Here is a 20,813-nt window from a genome sequence, read left to right as displayed (position 1 = left end):
GAGCTGGTCACGTTGCTCACATCCACAGTCATTCAGAGCAAGGACTAGCACGCTCCCTCATCGTCAGTCTGTTTTTCTCTCCAAGTACCGCACGACTTCCCCTGGGAATACCCACTCTCAACTGGACTCCAGAGCAACTGATCTTGGGCCAGGGCTGGGGACAAGGAGCAAGCAGGTCTTAGTGTTTGTGTGTTTGCCCTTGACCTGCCTTTACCCTTGAGGGAACTCCTGTGTTCTTCTGCTCCAAGCAATCCAAGCACCCCAAGCTGACCTTCCAACCAGACATTAGGGGCCTTTTTCCTGCTGTCTCTTGGCTATACATACTCAAACTTTGCATTGGAATAATATTCATTTATTTTTTTTACTTGGCAAAAAGTCAAGTGCTACGTTTTTAAAAACAAAATCTCAAACAATCAAACGCATTACCCATCACAGAAGAGGGTCTGGCAACAGTACAAACCATCCTACTTAAGATTTTTTTTTTTTTATACAAGTAGGTTTAAAATGAGTTCTGTGAGAACTAAGAAATCTACAGCTTGTAGTTTAACAATAGAAAAAAATTAAAACAATTAAAAGATCTGTAGCATCCAGCAGTTTGCTTAATTCCCTGTTTTATAGCACCTATTTCTCTAGGTTGGAAGATGAGAGTTCTAGACCTGTGGTGTATGCCTTGTACCACAGCAAGACAGGGTGGACCTGCTGTCTCCCCCCGCACCAGCCCGCATCACCAGGGAGAAGACACTCTTTGTTTTCAATCTCCCCACTTACTACCAGAGCAGAGGGGGATAACGGGGAAAGCAACTTAGAAATGAGAGTGCAGGAATGTGACTTCCTTTCCCCAGAATGGGCTGCTGACAGAAGCAGAGTATGTTTTTAGAATGGTGGAGGAGTTTGTGGGTGGGAACAGCTATTATCTGCAAAATGATGCATAAAAAGCAAGGAGTAACTGGACATCACGGTCAGTTGCCTGCAAGTTTAAAAACCACAGACTAAACAGACAGTCCGAGGGAGGAACAAACTACTAATCACATAGATGCTTTACATGCACACCACTGTTGGCTGTAGGCCACCCCATCACCATCCCAGGGCTGAGCCAACAGAGTGGCTCCACTGTACTAAGAAAAACAAACATGACACACAGGAAGCACTCATTACACACAGATAAATCCCCTGTTCATCCCCACCCTCCAGAACTAAACCCAATTTAGAAAACAAAAGCAAAACCCACTGGGGAGATTAGAAGAAAGGCAAAGAAGTTTCTCCCCAAAGCCAAGGGGACCGAGTACGTGAATTTTAGCAAACTTGAGGCCCTCAGCTCCAGGCCCCTGAGAAACCAGATCAGGTCTTACTTGAGAGGAGGGAGAGGGAGGTTTGGATGGAGATTCTTTTTACCAAGTCCTACCAAGGCTTCTGTAGCCTCCAGAGTTGCATCTTGGATGGAGACCCTGATGTTTTGTGGGAGTGGCCATTGATTTAACCAGATGGGAAACTGAAGTGGAAGTGACATATACACAGAAATGTTCTCACCTGGGGGGCACACAGATGGGAAGGCAGGTGGGAGATGGATTACTTTGGAGTCCTGGCATGAGTCCCCAGGAAGCTTTCAATCTAACTCAGAGGGTTTCCTACTGGTGATTTGTTTTCCTTTCTATTTTTACTTCCTATAATCAGTGTTGTTAGACTTTACAAAACAAGATAAAAACTAGTCCCAAAGCTGGACTCTGTGAATATAGTTGTTTCTTTTATAAATATTTTAATTACAGTAATCCTCACTCCAGATAATTTCAGTGACAAACGGTACTTGCAGGCACACAAGTTCACACACACACACACACACACAGCCCCCAAACTTTCACAGAAAGTCTGACAGCAACCATATAATTATAAAGGAGCCCCAGCTCTCAAGAGTGAAGTAAGGGTGAGAATGACTATGTCAACCTAAAGAAGCCAGAGAGGGGAGACTGTGTGTCACTTAAAGAAAAAATATAAAGAGGAATTAACAACAATGTCTGGTTGAGAAGCCAGAAAGAAAAAAGATAGTAAAGTAAAATTCTGTTTACCAAAAGGGAAAAAAGGAAAAAAAAAGAAGGAAAACCCTTTAGATTTCTGTACAGAGGTTCTTCCTGTCAAGTGCCTAAACCATAGGCAAACTCTGGTGTTCCCACTAAAATATGAGGGACTCACACAACTGGAAAAAAATCAAAATAAGAAATGGAAACTGAGGATGGAAGTTAGTGAATTTCTGTGCGTTCTGGGAGAGACGTAGTTGCCGTTAACTCCAGAGCCCAGCGTAGTTTCCATGGAGTCCTGAAGGGAGGGGCCCTCCTGCCACGAAGAGCTTCGTTCCGGACGAGTCATAGCAGTGCGTGTAGACAGCGTTGGGGAAGGAATCAGTGTCCGAAAAGTAACTCCTCCAGGTTTCGTCATGATTCTGTGGGAAATAAGAGACTCTGTGAGCACTCGCCGTGGGGAAGAAAAGGGAAAGAAGGGACAAGAATGCTTTCTGGGCTCCTTAAGAGGAGAGGGTTCTGTATCTATACAGGAGACTGGTGCTCATGGGATTTGGAGCCCCATTTTTCCAAATGAACATTAGGGAGGAGCCAAGCAGGCTGAAGAACTGCTACGCAAACTGAAGGTCTTCTCAGGACTGCTGGAACCAAATGCTTTCAGAATTCACTGGCAGCTTCAGTGGGAGGTTCCTCTCCTTCCAGCCCTATTATCACCTGGGGGTTATCCTGGGCCAACCGGTGTGTCTTACTGGGCCTGTTCTCCCACAGACATGCAGACACAAAAACAAAACCAAGGGAAAGTGCCTTTCTCTGCTCCAAGGAGTGTCTCTTACTAGTGAAAAACTATGTGGTAGGTGGTGTGTCAGTGGGGGTGGGAGTGGGTGGGTAAGTGAATACAACTTTTCCGTCACTGTCCAGTAACCATGTGAGGCATGGGCTTACTCACCAGCCAGCCTCTGCCAGTCGTTAGTTTCAGATTCTCCCCTGCTAGTCTGGGCTTGGACCCATAACAAGCTGAGAGCCTCTCTTCCAGGAACCTCTGAGCTCGGATGTCATAGAATAGCAGGGAGCCCTGCCCTGTGCCCACAGTGATGATGTGCTCATAGAAGCTCACTGACCGGATACCTGAGAGAGAGAAAAGTAAAGGGCAGTCAGGTCTGCTAGCCTGAACCTCTCTGACACTGAGTTCACATGGCACTCCTAAATACCACAGCGCCTTTCCCAAGGCAGACCTAGCTCACGCACAAGCCAGAGAACCCCGATGCCACACTGCCCATCCACACACTAACAGGAGCCTTCCTGTAAGCCTCAGAAGTACCAAATGCCTGATGATGCCCAAGATGCTTTGGGTCCAAGACTGTAAGTATGCCCTGAACCTGCTTGCCTCCCCTCGACTCACTCTGAAGTCACCTTTCATAACTCTAAGTTCTTCTCCATTATATGTTTCCAACCCATACTGAAACTGAGGGTAATCTGCATATTTAAAAATCATTACATTAACAAGGACTTTCTTGTATTTGACCTAAAACCACTACCATGGCACTGCAAGAGGTCTTTATCTGGTATTAAGTGTGTTATGAGAGTGGCAAACAGCCTAGAACTGAAGCACTCAAAGGAGCACTGTCTCTCACCTGTGACTTTAAGACAAGTCACCTAATCACTTTGGGTCACAGGGAAAATACATTTGCTGCATCTGTGGATCAGATAAGTGCATGGGATGTGAAGGTGTCTCTAAGTACAAAAGAGGTGCTCACTAATATGTGTGAAATCAATATTTCCTTATTAGGTTTGCAAGCTGCTCCTGTAACAGTAACCAAAATCTCTTAAAACTTCATTGCAGACATCATTCCGGCCAAGACTATTTATTCTTTCCCTTACTACTTTCCTTACACACATTATTCTCTCTGTTCTGAAATGTATTTCAAGAATAACTGAAAACAAATCTAAAACAATGGCCAAAACTGCAGCATCTACATGAATATAAGTACTACTTGAAAGAGAGAAGATACTGTGCCTTTTAGGACTCCCAGGATAACGTAGCCACATTTTTGCATGAGAAGGGGGACAATGTCAGATGAAGAAGGAAACACACTTTGTTAAGTTGGACAACCTGGATTCTGGTCCCTGGCTGTTCCCCCTCCAACCTGTGTGGTGTTTGGCAAGTTATTTAACCAATCTGGGTCTCAGTCTCCTCATCTATAAAATGGGATGTAAACTGCTTCCCACAGGGTTCTTGGTAAGATGAAATGAGATGTCAGACAAAGGTATTCTGAAATCTTAAAGTACAGTACAAACGTAAGTCTCTTTTTATTCCTCAGTGAAGAATGAGGGTGCCCTCGGAGAGAATATGCTATTAAAGATTGGGAGGCGGGGGGGCCTGAAGCCTAATTCACCCAGTGGGTAAGAACTAAACTGAATATTTTCTTCAGCTTTATTGAGGTATAACTGACATAGAATACACTGCACATATTCAAGGTTATACAATTTGAAGTTTTAATATATGTATATATCCATGACACCACCACCACAATCAAAATAACATATTTATCACCCCCAAAAGTTTCCTCATGACCCTCTGTAAAATCCTCCTCACCCCACCACATCATCCCTTAGCATAAAACAATTTTATAGTTCAGGTAGGGTCCCAGCAAAAAACTACCACAAGGAGTAGGGCTCTGTGGAAGAACAAGGAAACCACCAATACGCTGACTATTGGTTTCCATCAAAGGCTTCTGTGGCCACACATTTGTGTGCGGTGTTTGAAGCTTTGCTGCTGTATGCAGGTATTCAATCTCCCCTCTGTGTCACCAAACACCTCCACCAGGTTCCATAAAGATCACCATATTTGTTTGGAAACCAATATTGAAACTGAAGGTCAAAACCCATTCACAACGCAGCTGTAAGCCTGAGGGGCACACGGGGGCCTCTTACCACTGCCTCGCTCCCTGGAGCAGACAGACTTGATGTTGTATGATGGTTGCCGTGGATCTAAGAAGGAGACATGAGCTTGGGAGCCCACTGCATACACTGACCACTCACTACCATAGGCCAGGCACACATTCTCACGGCAATATGGCAGTTTGGTGGAGAGGAGCTGAAAACAGAGAGAGAAGAGATGCACCCATGGCATTACCAGAAAGCACACGGCAGGGCATTGTTCTTAGATGCCCACCTCTGTGGGCTTTCCTCATATACCAGACAAACAAAGTCACAGACAAAAAGACATGTCCCAATTAAGGAAATAACATACTGCTCCACCCCTATGTATGTAAGAGAAAGAAAGAATGATGATACTAAACAAGATCTAGGTACTGAAGAGGACCAGTTAGGGAAAAAGGTCAAGCTCGAATTAAATAATCAGAAGCAGAGAGAAAGGCCAAAAAACACAGGCTGTTTCCAGGGATAACCCCAGGGCACTAAAGCCAAGGTCCCACTCTGTTCTCTCTGCTGGGAAGAGCCACTACCCTTCTCACTGATCTTCAGGTAAAGGGGCTGACTTCTGGCTACCCTCAGCCTAACTCCCCAACTGTATGGGAGTTGTACACTATAGAAAGCACACTCGTGGGACTGCTCAACCCCAGGTAACCCCAATCAGCCTTAACCCTGGATCCTTGTCATTTAGCCAATCCTCAGTGGCTACTGAACATAAAGCACCAAGCAAGGTCAGTTGGAGCTCAAAGGCTACTGTGACATGAAGGAAATCAATAATTCCTGGAGCTCTGCTTCCTCTTGAAAAACAGTCTATCATAGAAGTTATAAGCAGCAAAGGCCTCTGGGACAAGAAGAGGACAAACGATCCACGCGTAGGTTTAACTTTAGGCAAAAGGTGCTTGCAAATATTGTAAATTAAATCCATACCTTACATGATTATTTTAGAGAGGATTACTCTTAGTTTAATTGATCTTCGGTTGCCAATGGCTCCTAACATTTAGGTTTTTCCTGCCCTCACAATATTGCAAATAGTCAGTAATCCATAAGCAAATACTTAAATGCACTGTGGATTGGAAGACTGCTAGTTAAAGGAGTCTCTCAGCAAGTCTTTGCAATGTGAAAGAATCACCCCCTCTGACTCTTTTTTTTCTTTTTCTTTTTTCCAGTTCTGGACATTAGTTTAATCAGTCATTTTCACCTTCTCTGAAGAGCATAAAAATTTTACTCAGTTTGCCAGTATCCCTGTCATAAAATTGCTGTAAGTTGTTCTAAATTAATTATTTCACAGGAAATAGACAGATCTCTTATTGTTGGGTAATGGAAATGCATAGATTATCCTGTACATGTTACTCCAATCAACTGCTAACATAGTTTCTACTGGGTTCCCTCTGACTTCTTTTTTTTTTTTTTTTTTTGCGGTACACGGGCCTCTCACTGTTGTGGCCTCTCCGGTTGCGGAGCACAGGCTCCGGATGTGCAGGCTCCGGATGCGCAGGCTCAGTGGCCATGGCTCACGGGCCCAGCCGCTCCGCGGCATGGGGGATCTTCCCGGACCAGGGCACGAACCCGCGTCCCCTGCATCGGCAGGCGGACTCCCAACCACCGTGCCACCAGGGAAGCCCTCCCTCTGACTTCTTTAAAAGACTTTTAAGAGGGGCAGGCCAGACTCAGAATTTCACACACTATGCAATCACATGCCCAGACTCTTGGAGAATTTGTGCTTTAGACAAGAATGAAAAAGTTTAGGGAGGATTAAAGTATTTTAACTATAAGGTGAAACTACTAAGTCATGTTCATCACACCTTAGACAGTGTATTTTCAGCCTTCCAGAGATGAAAGTAGCCATCCAGAGATACTGCTCCCAATTCCTGCAAGAGCAATGAAAAACAGGTTATACTCACAGCAACTAATATATAACAGTAAGCAGGGGAAGACTCTGCAGGTTGGGGTCCTCCCATTACTCACTCCTATCCTATGATGGTGCCAGGGATTATCAGCCCATCATTTTACCCTACAAAATGCAGCTGTACAGCATATTAAAGCAAGGCTGCTTCTTGACAGAACCCAAGAAGCAAGTCCTGGTTTGAACACAGGCACCCATGGTTAAAAAAGCCCATACTATACAATCATACACATGACATCCTGTTTGATAGTTAGAGCAGAGCATGCACATGAAAAACAGTTTTGTAAGTCTCAGTGTGAGAGCTTCTATAAGTAGAGGGTCTAAGCTGGGAGAGATAAGTCTACCCCTAACCCATAAATATGGATGAGAGATAGGAGGCGGCTAAGGGAACTACCCCTCAAATTGTGGCCTGAATCAAATTTTGGGAAAAGAGCCCTTCTTCTCTTCTGGCTCTGGGTCTCCATACTAACACTCTACTTAATAGCCCAGCAGTTTCAGATCTGACTCAAATGATTAAGTTAAGACTTGATGGCAGTGTTGAGAAGAGGCAGTAAAGAATGAAAAGAAACTGAATACGAGAGAAGAAAGTGACTGCATGTAAGAAAATCACACCCAAAATAGAGCACCGGCAAGATCATGTGCAAATGAGAGACAGTCAAATCAGAGTGGCGCTGGGGAAACTATGAGAGGCTAATAGATATGAACCATCCAGAGAATACTCAATGCAAGGGGTGGCTTTCATAATTTCAGTTATAATCTTTCTCAGAGGGAGATTATAACTAAGCATCCCTCAGCCTTCAAGAGATGCTCCATGGGCTCAGAACTGAGTTATGTAGTAAGCTCTGACTTGGGGAAGGAGAAGGAGAAGGACAGTGCACCTCCCAAGACATAAGCCAAGAAGCTGAAGCAAGAGGAACAGGCTTCAGGGAACCTTTGGCAAGCTCATACCTTGTTCTTGTTGTTGAAGGCCAGAGCTCGGACCTTGCAGTTGTCAGGGTTTGTGTCCTCCTTGGGGATGTCCTTTAAGGCCTTGTGAGTGATGTGAGCATACACAGGGACCTGTGACACATTGTGCCTTGCATCACTTTTGGTTAACACATCATCTGTCACCTCCCAGAGTCCCATAGAACCATCGCGTGAGCCTGTAGGGCAAGGAAACCACAGATGTCAGACATATCCAACTTTCCATGAGACAATCCCACAGAAGCCAAATGGGATTTCTTAGTCTAGCTCTTTGTGTACCATGCTCACATGTGCTGAAGCTTGGCCAGGTGGTCCACACTGAAACAGAAAGCAGTATGTATTTTAAAAGCCACACCAAGAGGATGATTCAACTGAAGTGTAGGAGTTAAAATATAACCTTTAAGTGTAACGTAGTCGGTGGGACTTTTGAAAAGAGAGAATACATTTGATAAAGCTCAGTAATTTTCCAAGCCAAATGCTTAGGTCACTTGGGCATGCATGCATAGGTGATTTCTACTAGGCAATAGGGTTTGGGAACTTCCACTCTAGATCAGTGGTGCTTAATATTTTCTGAGTCATGTACCCCTCTGACAGACTTAGGAATGTTAAAGACCCCTTTCTCTAGAAAAATACACAAAAAACCTACCTTGCACACTCAGTTTCAGGGAGCTTCATGGGCCTTTTGAAGGAACTATAATCCCTGAATTAAGAATGACTGTTCTGGGCTTCCCTGGTGGTGCAGTGGTTAAGAATCTGCCTGTCAATGCAGGGGACACGGGTTCGAGCCCTGGTCTGGGAAGATCCCACATGCCGCGGAGCAACTAAGCCCGTGCGCCACAACTACTGAGCCTGCGCTCTAGAGCCCGTGAGCCTCAACTACTGAAACCCGCAAGCCTAGAGCCCATGCTCCACAACGAGAAGCCACCGCAATGAGAAGCCCACGCACCACAACAAAGAGTAGCCCCCTCTTGCCACAACTAGAGAAAGCCCACACCCAGCAACAAAGACCCAACTCAGCCAAAAATAAATTAAAAAATAAAATAAAATAACCAATAAAAAAAGTTTTCAAATTCCTTTCCAGTAGCATTATCTGCCAACACTCCTTTGAGACCAGAAGGTGCCCTTCTCACATTGCAAATCTCCTGACTAGTTCACAGTAAAAATTGTCTAACGTGGGATAAATATCATCCAACTTGTTTGTATCATAAGGTTTGTGGACAAAGGTTCAAAGCAGAGGGCTCATCATGTGTGAAATCTAGAAAAGGCCAGAGAGAAGGGCACGTCTAGAGAACCACGTATGGTTTATAATGCAAATTTAAAAAATAAAACTACAAGTTTTATAGCTTTTTTTTTTTTTGGCTGTACGTGGGCCTCTCACTGTTGTGGCCTCTCCCCTTGCGGAGCACAGGCTCCGGACGCGCAGGCTCAGCGGCCATGGCTCACGGGCCCAGCCGCTCCACAGCATGTGGGATCTTCCCGAACCGGGGCACGAACCCGTGTGCCCTGCATCGGCAGGCGGACTCTCAACCACTGCGCCACCAGGGAAGCCCTACAAGTTTTATTATGAAAAATTTCAAGCATATTGAAATGTTGAAAGAATTTTACAATGAATTGTATACTTACACCTATAGTCTACTATCAACATTTTCTTATACTTGGCATATCATATATCTATACATATATCCATCCCTCTATATGATCCCATTTTAACCTACTGATAATCCCATTTTAACAACTCAAATATGTACTGAAAAAAGACTAGCAAGATTGATTTCAAATTGTTAACAGTGACTATCTCTGGGCACAAACTGTGTGGGTAATTCTTTCCTTTTTTTGTTTATTTGAATTAAAAAAAATTTTTACAATAAACATGTATTACTTTTACAGTAAAGAAAAAATTATTTTAAGAACTAATCTGGCAGCAACATGAAGATTAGATTGGAGGAGACAAGACTAGAGGCAGAGAGAAAATATGGAAGGACATTGGGGTAATTCAAAAGATAGACGATGAGCACCCAAGCAGACAAGATAGAAAAGAAATTGATGGATATAAGAGATATTTTAGAAAACAGAATAACATGGCTTGGTAATCTAAGGAGACTGAAGAGTCTTAGTTCTCTGGCTGTGCACCTAGGTGGGAGGTAGGAGAATTTACCAATATATGTCAATGGCAGGGGGAGGTGAGGTTCTGGAAGGGAGATGATGAGTTTGAATACACTGAATTTGAGGGGAATGTTCAGGGGTTGATGCTCATCATCAAGTCTGAACATTAACACTGGGTAACAAGTATTGAGCATTTTCAATATGGCAGACACTAAGCACTAACTCATCTGATCTTCCCAATGACCCTGTGAAGTATATATAATCATTATCCATGTTACAGATGAGGAAATCCAAGTCTCAAAAGCTTAAATAACTTGCCCTCTGTGTTAATAAGTGGTAAGACCAGGATTCAAATTCAGATCTTTATTATCAGAGCCAATACTCTTTTTTTTAAAAATGCAGCAAAAACTACTGTTAATGGTACATCAAACACTCTTTTTTATAAATAATAAAACCTTGTTTATATCCAATTTAACAAGACATCTACATTGACTTAAAACTATTTGGACTTTCTTGATGATGTGACCTCCCAGATTATGAAATTCCTGATTTGGATGTGAACAAAGCATAACTGAAAATTCAAAATAAACTTTTTTTTTTTTTGGCCGCACCATGCAGCTTGCGGGATCTTAGTTCCCTGACCAAGGATCGAACCCAGGCCCCCTACAGTGGAAGCATGAAGTCCTAACCACTGGACTGCCAGGGAACTCCCCAAGAGAAACACTGTCCCCTGCCCTCCTGCACAGCTGAACGTTAGAACTATTTCCAACTGAGCTGCTTACTGCAAAATTTTGAGGCAGTTTCTCAATATTTGTATAGTATAACACTCCTCCAAATTGGGCTCCTCGTTAATTGTCTCTGCACATATTAGTTTTAAAATGTATACTGGGGACTTCCCTATTGAGCCAGTGGTTAAGAATCTGCCTTCCAATGCAGGGGATGCAGGTTCGATCCCTGATCGGGGAACTAAGATCCCACAGGCCATAGGGCAACTAAGCCCAGGTGCTCTAGAGCTCTTGCGCCACTAGAGAGCCCATGTGCTGTAACTGCTGAGAGGCCCGTGCGCCAATGAAAGATCCTGTGTGCCTCAACTAAGATCCGACACAGCCAATAAATAAATATTAAAAAAAAAAAAGCACAGATCAGTAGCTCACACTTCCTGGGCTTCTTTCACTGTGGTTGTTCTGCCTTTGAACAAATGGAAAGGTTGAGCTGGGAGGATTTTTAAAAAATAAATAAATAAAATGTATACTGTGTTTTTACTCTCTATCTTCCATAATTGTATGTGATGTTGTGTACCATGTAATATGTCAACAGTATGTCACACAGCAACTCCATCACTAAGGTAGGGAAGTGTACTAACTTACTTTGATGATTAGGAAACTGAAACACAGCTTCTTTCAATATGTAACAATTTGGAGAACAGAGCATTTGAAGATTAGTACTTTTACAAAGCTGTATTTCCTCAATTTAGATGGCAAAATTATATATTAGGTACATTGATGGAAGGATTTTTGTTGTGTATGTTGATTTATAGTGATTCTACAGATTATAAGGAAGGTGTATTCTATATTATCATAATTAAAGTCTCAGTAGAAGATGAGAATTATCACAAACATTTAGATTTTAATTTTTCGTTAAAGTATAATTCACTTACAATATAATATTAGTTTCAGGTGTACAGCACAGTGATTCATTATTTTTATACTCTATTTAAGGTTATTATAAAATAATGACCATATTGCCCTGTGCCATACAATATATCCTTGTTGCTTATTTAATTTTTATAAATTTATTTATTTTATTTTTGGCTGTGTTGGGTCTTCATTGCTGCACGCGGGCTTTCTCCAGTTGCGGCGAGCGGGGACTACTCTTCGTTGCAGTGCGCAGGCTTCTCATTGCGGTGGCTTCTCTTGTTGCAGAGCATAGGCTCTAGGTGAACAGGCTTCAGTAGTTGTGGCTCACAGGTTCTAGAGCGCACGCTCAGTAGTTGTGGCGCACGGGCTTAGTTGCTCCGCGGCATGTGGGATCTTCCCAGACCGGGGCTTGAACCCGTGCCCCCTGCATTGGCAGGCGGATGTTTAACCACTGCACCACCAGGGAAGCCCTGTTGCTTATTTTATACATAGTACTTTGTATCTCTTAATTCCATACTTCTATCTTGCCCCCTCCCTCTCCCCCCTGGTAACCACTAGTTTGTTCTCTTTATCTGTGAATCTGTTTCTGTTTTGTTATATACATTCATTTTATTTATTTTTTTGATTCCACATATAAGTAGTAAAGTGTTTATCTTTCTCTGACTTATTTCACTAAGCATAATACCCTCTAGGTCCATCCACGTTGTTGCAAATGGCAGAATTTCATTCTTTTTTAATGGCTGAGTAATAGTCCATTGTGTATATATACCACATCTTTTTTTTTTTTTTTTTTTTTTGCAGTACGCGGGCCTCTCACTGCTGTGGCCTCTCCCGCTGCAAAGCACAGGCCCTGGATGCACAGGCTCAGCAGCCATGGCTCACGGGCCCAGCCGCTCTGCGGCACGTGGGATCCTCCCAGACTAGGGCATGAACCTGCTTCCCCTGCATCAGCAGGCGGACTCTCAACCACTGCGCCACCAGGGAAGCCCTATACCACATCTTTTTAAAAAACTTTTATTTTATATTGGAGTATAGTTGACTAACAATAGTATGTTAGTTTCAGGTTTACAGCAAAGTGATTCAGTTATACATATACATGTATCTATTCTCTTTCAAATTCTTTTCCCATTTAGGTTATTACAGAATGTTGAGCAGAGTTACCTGTGCTATACAGTAGGTCCTTGTTGGTTATCTATTTTATTTTTCTATTTTTTTTTTTGGCCACCCACGTGGCTTGTGGGATCTTAGTTCCCTGACCAGGGATTGAACCTGTACCCTCTGCAGTGAAACTGCAGAGTCCTAACAACTGGACCACCAGGGAATTCCCTGGTTATCTATTTTAAACATAGCAGTGTGTACATGTCAATCCCAAACTCCCAATCTATCCCTCCCCACCGGTAACCATAAGTTCATTCTCTAAGTTTGTGAGTCTGTTTCTGTTTTGTAAGTAAGTTCATTTGTATGAACTTTTGTTGTTGTTTTTTTGATTCCACATGTAAGCAATATCGTATGATATTTGTCTTTCTCTGACTTACTTCACTTAGGATGATAACCTCCAGGTCCATCCATGTTGCTGCAAATGGCATTATTTCATTCTTTTTAATGGCTGAGTAATATTCCATTGTATATATGTACCACATCTTCTTTATCCATTCATCTGTCGATAAGACACGTAGGTTGTTTCCATATCTTGACTATTACATATGAAGCTACTAAGAATATTGGGGTGCGTGTATTTTTTCGAATTAGGGTTTTCATTTTCTTTAAATATATATCTAGCTGTAGAATTGCTGGATCATATAGTAGTCCTATTTTTAGGTTTTCTTTTTCAATTTTTTTAAATTAAAAAAATATTTATTTATTTGGCTGCGTTGGGTCTTAGCTGCGGCACATGGGATCTTTGGTGCGGCATACAGGATCTTTCGTTGTGGCACACGGATCTCTCGCTAGTTGTGGCGCATGGGCTCAGTAGTTGTGGCGCGCAGGCTCTCTAGTTGTGGTGCACGGGCTCTAGAGTGTGAGGGCTCAGTAGTTGTAGCATGCTGGCTTAGCTGCCCTGAAGCATGTGGGATCTTAGTTCCCTGACCAGGGATCAAACCCACGTCCCCTGCATTGGAAGGCAGATTCTGAACGAAGGCAGATTCTTAACCACTGGACCACCAGGGAAGTCCCTATTTTTAGTTTTTTGAGGAACGTTTATACTGTTTTTCATAATGGCCACACCAATTTACGTTCCTACCAGCAGTGTACTAGGGTTCCCTTTTCTCCACATCCTCACCAACATTTGAAGACTTTTTGATAACAGCCATTCTGACAGGTGTGAAGTGATTATTATCTCACTGTGGTTTTGATTTGCATTTCTCTGATGATTAGCAATTTTGAGCATTTCCTCATGTGTCTGCTGGCCGCTGTATATCTTCTTTGGAAAAATATCTATCCAGGTTTTCTGCCCAATTTTTAATTGGGTTGTTTATTTTTTTATATTGAGTTGTATGAGCTGTTTATATGTTTTGGATAACCCTTATTGGTCATATCATTTGCAAACATTTTCTCCCATTCCATAGGCTGTCTTTCTGTTCTGTTGATGGTTTCCTTTGCTATGCAAAAGATTTTAAGTTTAATTAGGTCCCATTTGCTTAATTTTGCTCGTTTCTTTTGCCTTAGGAGAGAGATATGAGAAATATTGCTACAGTTTATGTCAAAGAGTGTTCTGCCTATGTTTTCTTCTAGGAGTTTTATGGTTTCCAGTCTTCCACTTAGGTCTTTAAACCATTTTGTTAGTTTTGCATATTGGTGTGAGAAAATGTTCTAATTTCACTCTTTTACATGTAGCTGTCCAGTTTTTCCAGCACCGCTCTTCATTGGAGACTGTTTTTTCTCCATAGTATATTCTCTGTCATAGATTTATTGACAGAAGTGTGTGGGTTTACTTCTGGGCTCCCTGTTCTGTCCCATGGATCTATGTGTCTCTTTTTGTTCCAGTACCATGCTGGGTTTTTTTTTTAATTAATTAATTTATGGCTGCGTTGGGTCTTCGTTGCCGCACACAGGCTTTCTCTAGTTGCGGCAAGCAGAGGCTGCTCTTCGCTGCGGTACATGGGCACCTCACTGCAGTGGCTTCTCTTGTTGCTGAGCACGGGCTCTTGGCACGCGGGCTCTAGAGCGCAGGCTCGGCAGTTGTGGCGCATGGGCCTAGTTGCTCCGCAGCACGTGGGATCTTCCCGGACCAGGGCTCGAACCCGTGTCTCTTGCATTGGCAGGTGGATTCTTAACCACTGTGCCACCAGGGAAGTCTTACCATGCTGTTTTGATGACCAAAGCTTTGTAGTTTAGTCTGAAGTCAGGGAGCATGCTATCTCTAGCTTTGTTCTTTTTTTCCTCAAGATTGCTCTGGCAATTTGGGGTCTTTTGTGATTCCATATAGATTTTAGGATTGTTTGTTCTAGTTCTATGAAAAACGTCATGGGTATTTTGATAAGGATGGCATTAAATCTGTAGATTGCTTAGGGAAATAGAGACATTTTAACAATATTAATTCCTCCAATCCAAGAACATGGGATATCTTTCCATTCCTTTGTATCATCTTCAATCTCCTTCATAAATGTTCTACAGTTTTCAGAATATAGGTCTTTCACTCAGAGCCAATATTCTTTATTCTTTTTAAATTGAAATATAGCTGATTTACAATATTATATTAGTTTCAGGTGTACAGCAAAGTGACTCAGTATTTTTGCAGATTATATTCCATTGTAGGTTATTACAAGATACTAGGTATAATTCCCTGTGCAGCAGTCCCCAACTGCTGGGACTAGGGACCGGTTTCATGGAAGACAATTTTTCCATGGGCCGGGGGGTGGCAGGGTGGGTGAGTGGAGATGGTTCAGGCAGTAATGCAAGCATTGGGGAGCAATAGGGAATGGCAGATGAAGCTTTGCTCGTTCACCCGCAGCTCACCTCCTGCTGTGTGGCCCAGTTCCTAACAGGCCACGGACCGGTAGCAGTCCGCGGTCTGGGGGTTGGGGACCCCTGCTATACAGTATATCCTTGTTGCTTATCTATTTTACATACAGTAGTTTATATTGGTTAATCCCATACTCCAAATTTGTCCCTCCCCCCTCCCTCTCCCCTTTGGTAACCACAGCTTTGTATTCTATATCTGTGAATCTGTTCCTGTTTTAGAGCCAATATTCTTAAAATCTGCTATACTGTTCACAAAATGTAGACTTGGAAGCTATCAGCCTAAAAACATAGAATACTCACAGACTATATGAAAAAAGAGAAGGGAAGCTCCCAGAAAAAGCCACGTCCTGGCTCCTAACAACCACACTTAGTGCAAGTTACTGTCATACAGATAGCCCCTATAGAGGTGACATGATTCAGCCTTTGCCTTCAAGGAGCTCTCATTTCTTGGGGAGAGAAATGACAGGGAATCCAAAAGCTTCTGAACCACTACTGAGTAATTTTGAACTGTGACTATGCTTGTCCATTAGATTTATTTTCCCTCCTGGCTGCTTTCTATTGCCTTGCAAAGAATCCAAAGAAGAAACATTTATGTTCCCTTAGCTTTGTTCATAGCAGTTCTAAGCATGGGCTTTGAACTCAGAGCTGGATTCAGATCCTGAATCCATCTCTCACCACCTGTGTAGCCTTTGGCAAATTATAACTTCTCAGAATCTACCTTTTCTCATTTGTGAAATGAGGCTCATAATGCAAACCTTCTAGGACTGTTCTGAGGATTCTATGAGACAACACACATGAAGTACTTAATTTAGCAACTCTTATAATTTTTCTAAAAATTTGGGAATCTGGAATGGGGGATTATATTTTTACATATACGTACCCAGCAAAACTGGTTGGCACTCTGAGCCTACTTTCTAGGCTGCTGTGGGTATTCAGAAAGCATTTGAGTATCTCTAGATTATCTTCTCTACACTCATTTCCATGTATTTTTTATGACTGTTCTACCATTGGGAGAGAAAGTCCCCCAATCCTATATAGCTTTCTCAACACTACATAGTTGTACAGAAAGTGACAGTTGCTCCTAATACTTTGCAGAGCACACCGACTGTTCCAAAAGCACTTTCACAACTACTGTCTCAGTGAAGCCCCACAAAACCGTTGAGGCTAACATGCCAATGCACAGGCTCTTTGGAACAAGGCAGAGTATGAATAGTACGTGTGCTAGTACCTCCCCTTTCCAGATCAGGAATATACAAGGGGAATGACTTACGCAAGGTCACATGGTAAGTCAGGAGAAAGAGTATTAGGAACAAGGTTTCCTGGCCCCTGGCTGATGGTCGGTTTACTGGGCTATTTCCAGTCACACTACTCTCCTTCTTCAACTTCTACCTTCCCTCCCTCCCTGCCACACCAGAACTCCCTACAAAAGGGCAATTTTACCAGACACCGCCATAGTGTCACTGATCCACGCAATGGAAAAGATCCAGTCCTTGTGTCCATCCTTCAAGAGGAGGGAGTGACAGGTACAGAGAGAGAAAAAAAAAGGAAAAAAAGAAATCAGTAAAATAAGGATTACAATGTACACCCCTAAAAAGCTTACGAGTCTGACTGAAAATATCTTTGTAAAAATTACAATTCTGATCTCTGGTGATTTCAACCCAAATGGAATGATCCCACAATTTTTAACTTCTGTCTTGAGAAGCGCAAAGCTGGAATGAAACTGGCATTCCTGTGGACAATAAACATGGCCGGTGGACACACAGCTCTAGCATTCTATCTCTGGATGTTCTACTTGTGGTTCCTACGCACAATTACCCACCTCTCATCCCTCCAACACACCTCCTCGCACTCTCCCCTTGCTTCCTGGGACTATAGCTACAACTGACCTCTATGCTGTTCCATCTGTCTGGCACTCTCTTCCTCCAGACATCAGCATGGCTTGCACCCTCATTTCCTTTAAGTCCCCCTGCTCAAATGTCATTCTTATCAAAGAGGCCCTCCCAACTATCCTCTGAAATAGCATTCTCCACCATGCTCTCTCCCTTTAGCCTGCCTCTACTCTTCTCCATGGCACTCATCACACTCTGACATACTGCTGGTACATTTTTGTTGGTTTATATGCCTCCCTTCACTTGAGTGCAGGCTTCAAGAGGGTAGGGACTTTGTTTTATTCACTGCTATGTCCCTAGTGTCTGAAACAATGACCAGCCATAGAAGGGTCAAAAAACAGTTGCTGAATGAATAACTTCATAAACCCTTCTGATTATGGGCAGTAGGAGATGTGTAACCACTGTGGTGTGGACTCAAACACCAACCCACCGCTGATGGCCTCTGAGGTGTACTGCTCGCCTCTTTATCAAACATACCCTCTGCCAACATATCTGATCCTCCCTGTGGTGAGTGGAATACCAACTCTGAAATCTCCACCCCATACCTCACCATTACGCACCCCCAACCCAAGTCTGCAGAAGTCTAGAGGAAACTGTCCCTTCCTGGGGGGCTTGTGGGATGAGGACTGGGCTCTGTTAAAAAACAAGGCTACCTCTATCTACAATTATTGAGGAGACTTACATCTCCCACACACACAGGATCTAGTGTAGGCAGCCGGTAGATGGCAAGGCTGTTGGGGTTGTCTCCTCCGGTGGCTAACAGTGTTCTAGAGGGATTCAGCTCGATAGCATGGATACCACAGCCCTGTGTCACACCGCCGGGCTCCCGGTCCTTCAGAATGGGGATCTTGGTGATCTGGCTTGTCTGGACATCCACTACAAACAGCTACAAGAGAAAAGGGATAAAGAAGCTGAATGCAGTTTCTCTTCAGTGTGGCTAACGCTGGGTACAAACATCCATTCATTCACTCAGTTACCCATCAAACATTTAATTAATGTCTACTACGTTAGACCCTGGGCATTATTAAATGCATGGTCAGGGCGACACTAGTCAAATGAAACATGTAAATAAGAAAGCATAACAGAGATAGATATAATATGCTACATAAACAGAGAGAGGAAGAAGTAAATTCTGCCTGGGATTCAAATATGGCTTCAAAGAGGATTATGGCTCTAATGAACCTGATGAAAGGTTTTCTACCAGTTCAAGCATATTTTATATAACTCTTTTATTTTCTATTTATTTATTTTATTTCTTTATTTTCCTTATATTTTTTGGCCGCGTCAGGTCTTAGTTGAGGCACACAGGATCCTTGTTGAAGCATGCCAGATCTTTTCTTCATGGAGCATGGTCTGCTCGGGTTTCTCTCTAGTTGTGGTGAGCGGGCTCCAGAGTGCATGGGCTCTGTAGTTTGTGGCACATGGGCTCTCTTGTTGAGGCGCGTGAGCTTGCTTAGTTGCCCTGTGGCATGCGGGATCTTAGTTTCCCGACCAGGGATTGAACCTGTGTCCCCTGCATTAGAAGGTGGATTCTTTTTCTGTTTTGTTTTTTAAAGATTTTTAAAACATTTTATTTATTTTATTATTTTATTTTTGACTGCATTGGGCCTTCCTTGCTGAGTGCGGGCTTTCTCTAGTTGCGGTGAGCGGGGGCTCTTCGTTGCGGTGCGCGGGCTTCTCATTGCAGTGGAGAAGGTGGATTCTTTACCACTGGACCACCAGGGAAGTCCCTATATAACTAATTCTTATCTAACCATGCATAGAAACTTATAAACAAAACACATCATAACCACTATTAGACATACCTATAAACATTACCATGTTTGCAAGAGTGACCTGAGACATGACAAGGTAAGAGATATTCATATCTCACTGCTTATCTATCACACATTCTGTTTTGTGCCACCATGCCTTTGCTCATGCGGCTGCTTCTGGCTGAAATGCTCTTATCCACTTCGTACCAAACTGACCCCTTTTCACTCTCCAAAATTCAATTCAGAGAAATACTTTATGGAAAAGATCAGTCTTAGACAAAGGGCATTCCCAGTGGAGTCTTTTTTTTTTTTTTTTTTTTATTTAGGGTGTGCTGGGTCTTAGTTGCGGCAGGCAGGCTCCTTAGTTGTGGCTCGCAGGCTCCTTAGTTGCGGCACATGAGCTCCTTAGTTGTGGCACATGAACTCTTAGTTGCAGCATGCATGTGGGATCTAGTTCCCTTACCAGGGATTGAACCCGGGCCCCCTGCATTGGGAGTGCAGAAGCTTAACCACTGTGCCACCAGGGAAGTCCCTGGTGTCTATTATTATTAAACTCTTTATGTGATTCAATGATTCATTTATTCACTCACTGATTCAGCACCAACTAAATGCCAAGAATTGTTCTAGGTGCTAGAAATATAACTACTAGGAATGATCTCTGCCCTCATATACCTCATAGTCTAGGTAGTTCATTTAAAATCCTATCAGCAATTCTCAGAGTGAAGCCAAATCATGTTATATCTTTGTATAAAGTAACCTACTGCTTGCACAGGAAGATCTATGAAAGTAGAAAGTAGGTAAGCCTTAAATTTAAAATAGAAAAAGGAAAGGAGGAGTAGCTAGAACAAGACCGCCAGGTAGAGACTGAGGAAAAATTTTAAAAGGGAAGGTAGAGAGAGGGGAACCACTCCTGAATCTGTAAGCCCTGACAACTACTTAAGGCAGACCCTCTTGCCTAACAGGCACAGTCACTGATGTGTCTGACAGGCATTTTTAAACTCAATGTGTCTAAAACAAATATTCTTCCTCCCCAAATTGCTCATTTCATCTAATGCCACCAAAATCTGCCTGGTCACACAAGCCTGGGATTCACTCTAGACTCCTCCTCCCTCATTCCCATCATCCCAGCTAGTCCTGCCAAACTATCTCCTAAATATTCTTACAGTTGACTCCTTCCTCTCCATCCTCTCTCCTCTAGACAACTACAACTGGTCTTTGTGCCTTCAGGCAAGGTCACCATCAAAATTATTCTCCAGGGGCTTCCCTGGTGGCGCAGTGGTTGAGTCCGCCTGCCAATGCAGGGGACACGGGTTCGTGCCCCGGTATGGGAAGATCCCACATGCTGCGGAGCGGCTAGGCCCGTGAGCCATGGCCACTGAGCCTGCGCATCCAGAGCCTGTGCTCCGCAACGGGAGAGGCCACAACAGTGAGAGGCCCGTGTACAGAAAAAAAAACAAACAAAAAAACTATTCTCCAGGGCCTCCCTGGTGGCGCAGTGGTTGAGAGTCCGCCTGCCGATGCAGGGGATACGGGTTCGTGCCCCGGTCTGGGAGGATCCCATATGCCGCGGAGCGGCTGGGCCCGTGAGCCATGGCCGCTGGGCCTGCGCATCCGGAGCCTGTGCTCCGCAACGGGAGAGGCCACAACAGTGAGAGGCCCGCATA

At 43.4% G+C, this 20,813-nt stretch overlaps 1 protein-coding gene across 1 annotated transcript in view; it reads right to left on the bottom strand.

Annotated features, from left to right (window-relative positions):
• Positions 1–336: 336 nt before the first annotated feature.
• DCAF12 (DDB1 and CUL4 associated factor 12) overlaps positions 337–20,813 on the bottom strand; it is a 41,758-nt gene continuing 21,281 nt past the window's right edge. The window contains exons 3-9 of the mRNA XM_082623309.1: positions 18,078–18,281; positions 16,947–17,007; positions 7,792–7,985; positions 6,743–6,808; positions 4,941–5,103; positions 2,956–3,134; positions 337–2,431 (exon numbers count right to left, since the gene is read on the bottom strand). Coding sequence (XP_082479435.1) covers positions 2,273–2,431; positions 2,956–3,134; positions 4,941–5,103; positions 6,743–6,808; positions 7,792–7,985; positions 16,947–17,007; positions 18,078–18,281 — 1,026 coding nt within the window. The 3' untranslated portion in view covers positions 337–2,272. The remainder of the gene's footprint in view (positions 2,432–2,955; positions 3,135–4,940; positions 5,104–6,742; positions 6,809–7,791; positions 7,986–16,946; positions 17,008–18,077; positions 18,282–20,813) is intronic.

The sequence above is a fragment of the Mesoplodon mirus genome (genome assembly GCF_964341445.2).
Source record: "Mesoplodon mirus genome assembly, chromosome: 1".
Taxonomy (NCBI): domain Eukaryota; kingdom Metazoa; phylum Chordata; class Mammalia; order Artiodactyla; family Ziphiidae; genus Mesoplodon; species Mesoplodon mirus.
This window is presented reverse-complemented; position numbering and strand designations above follow the sequence as displayed.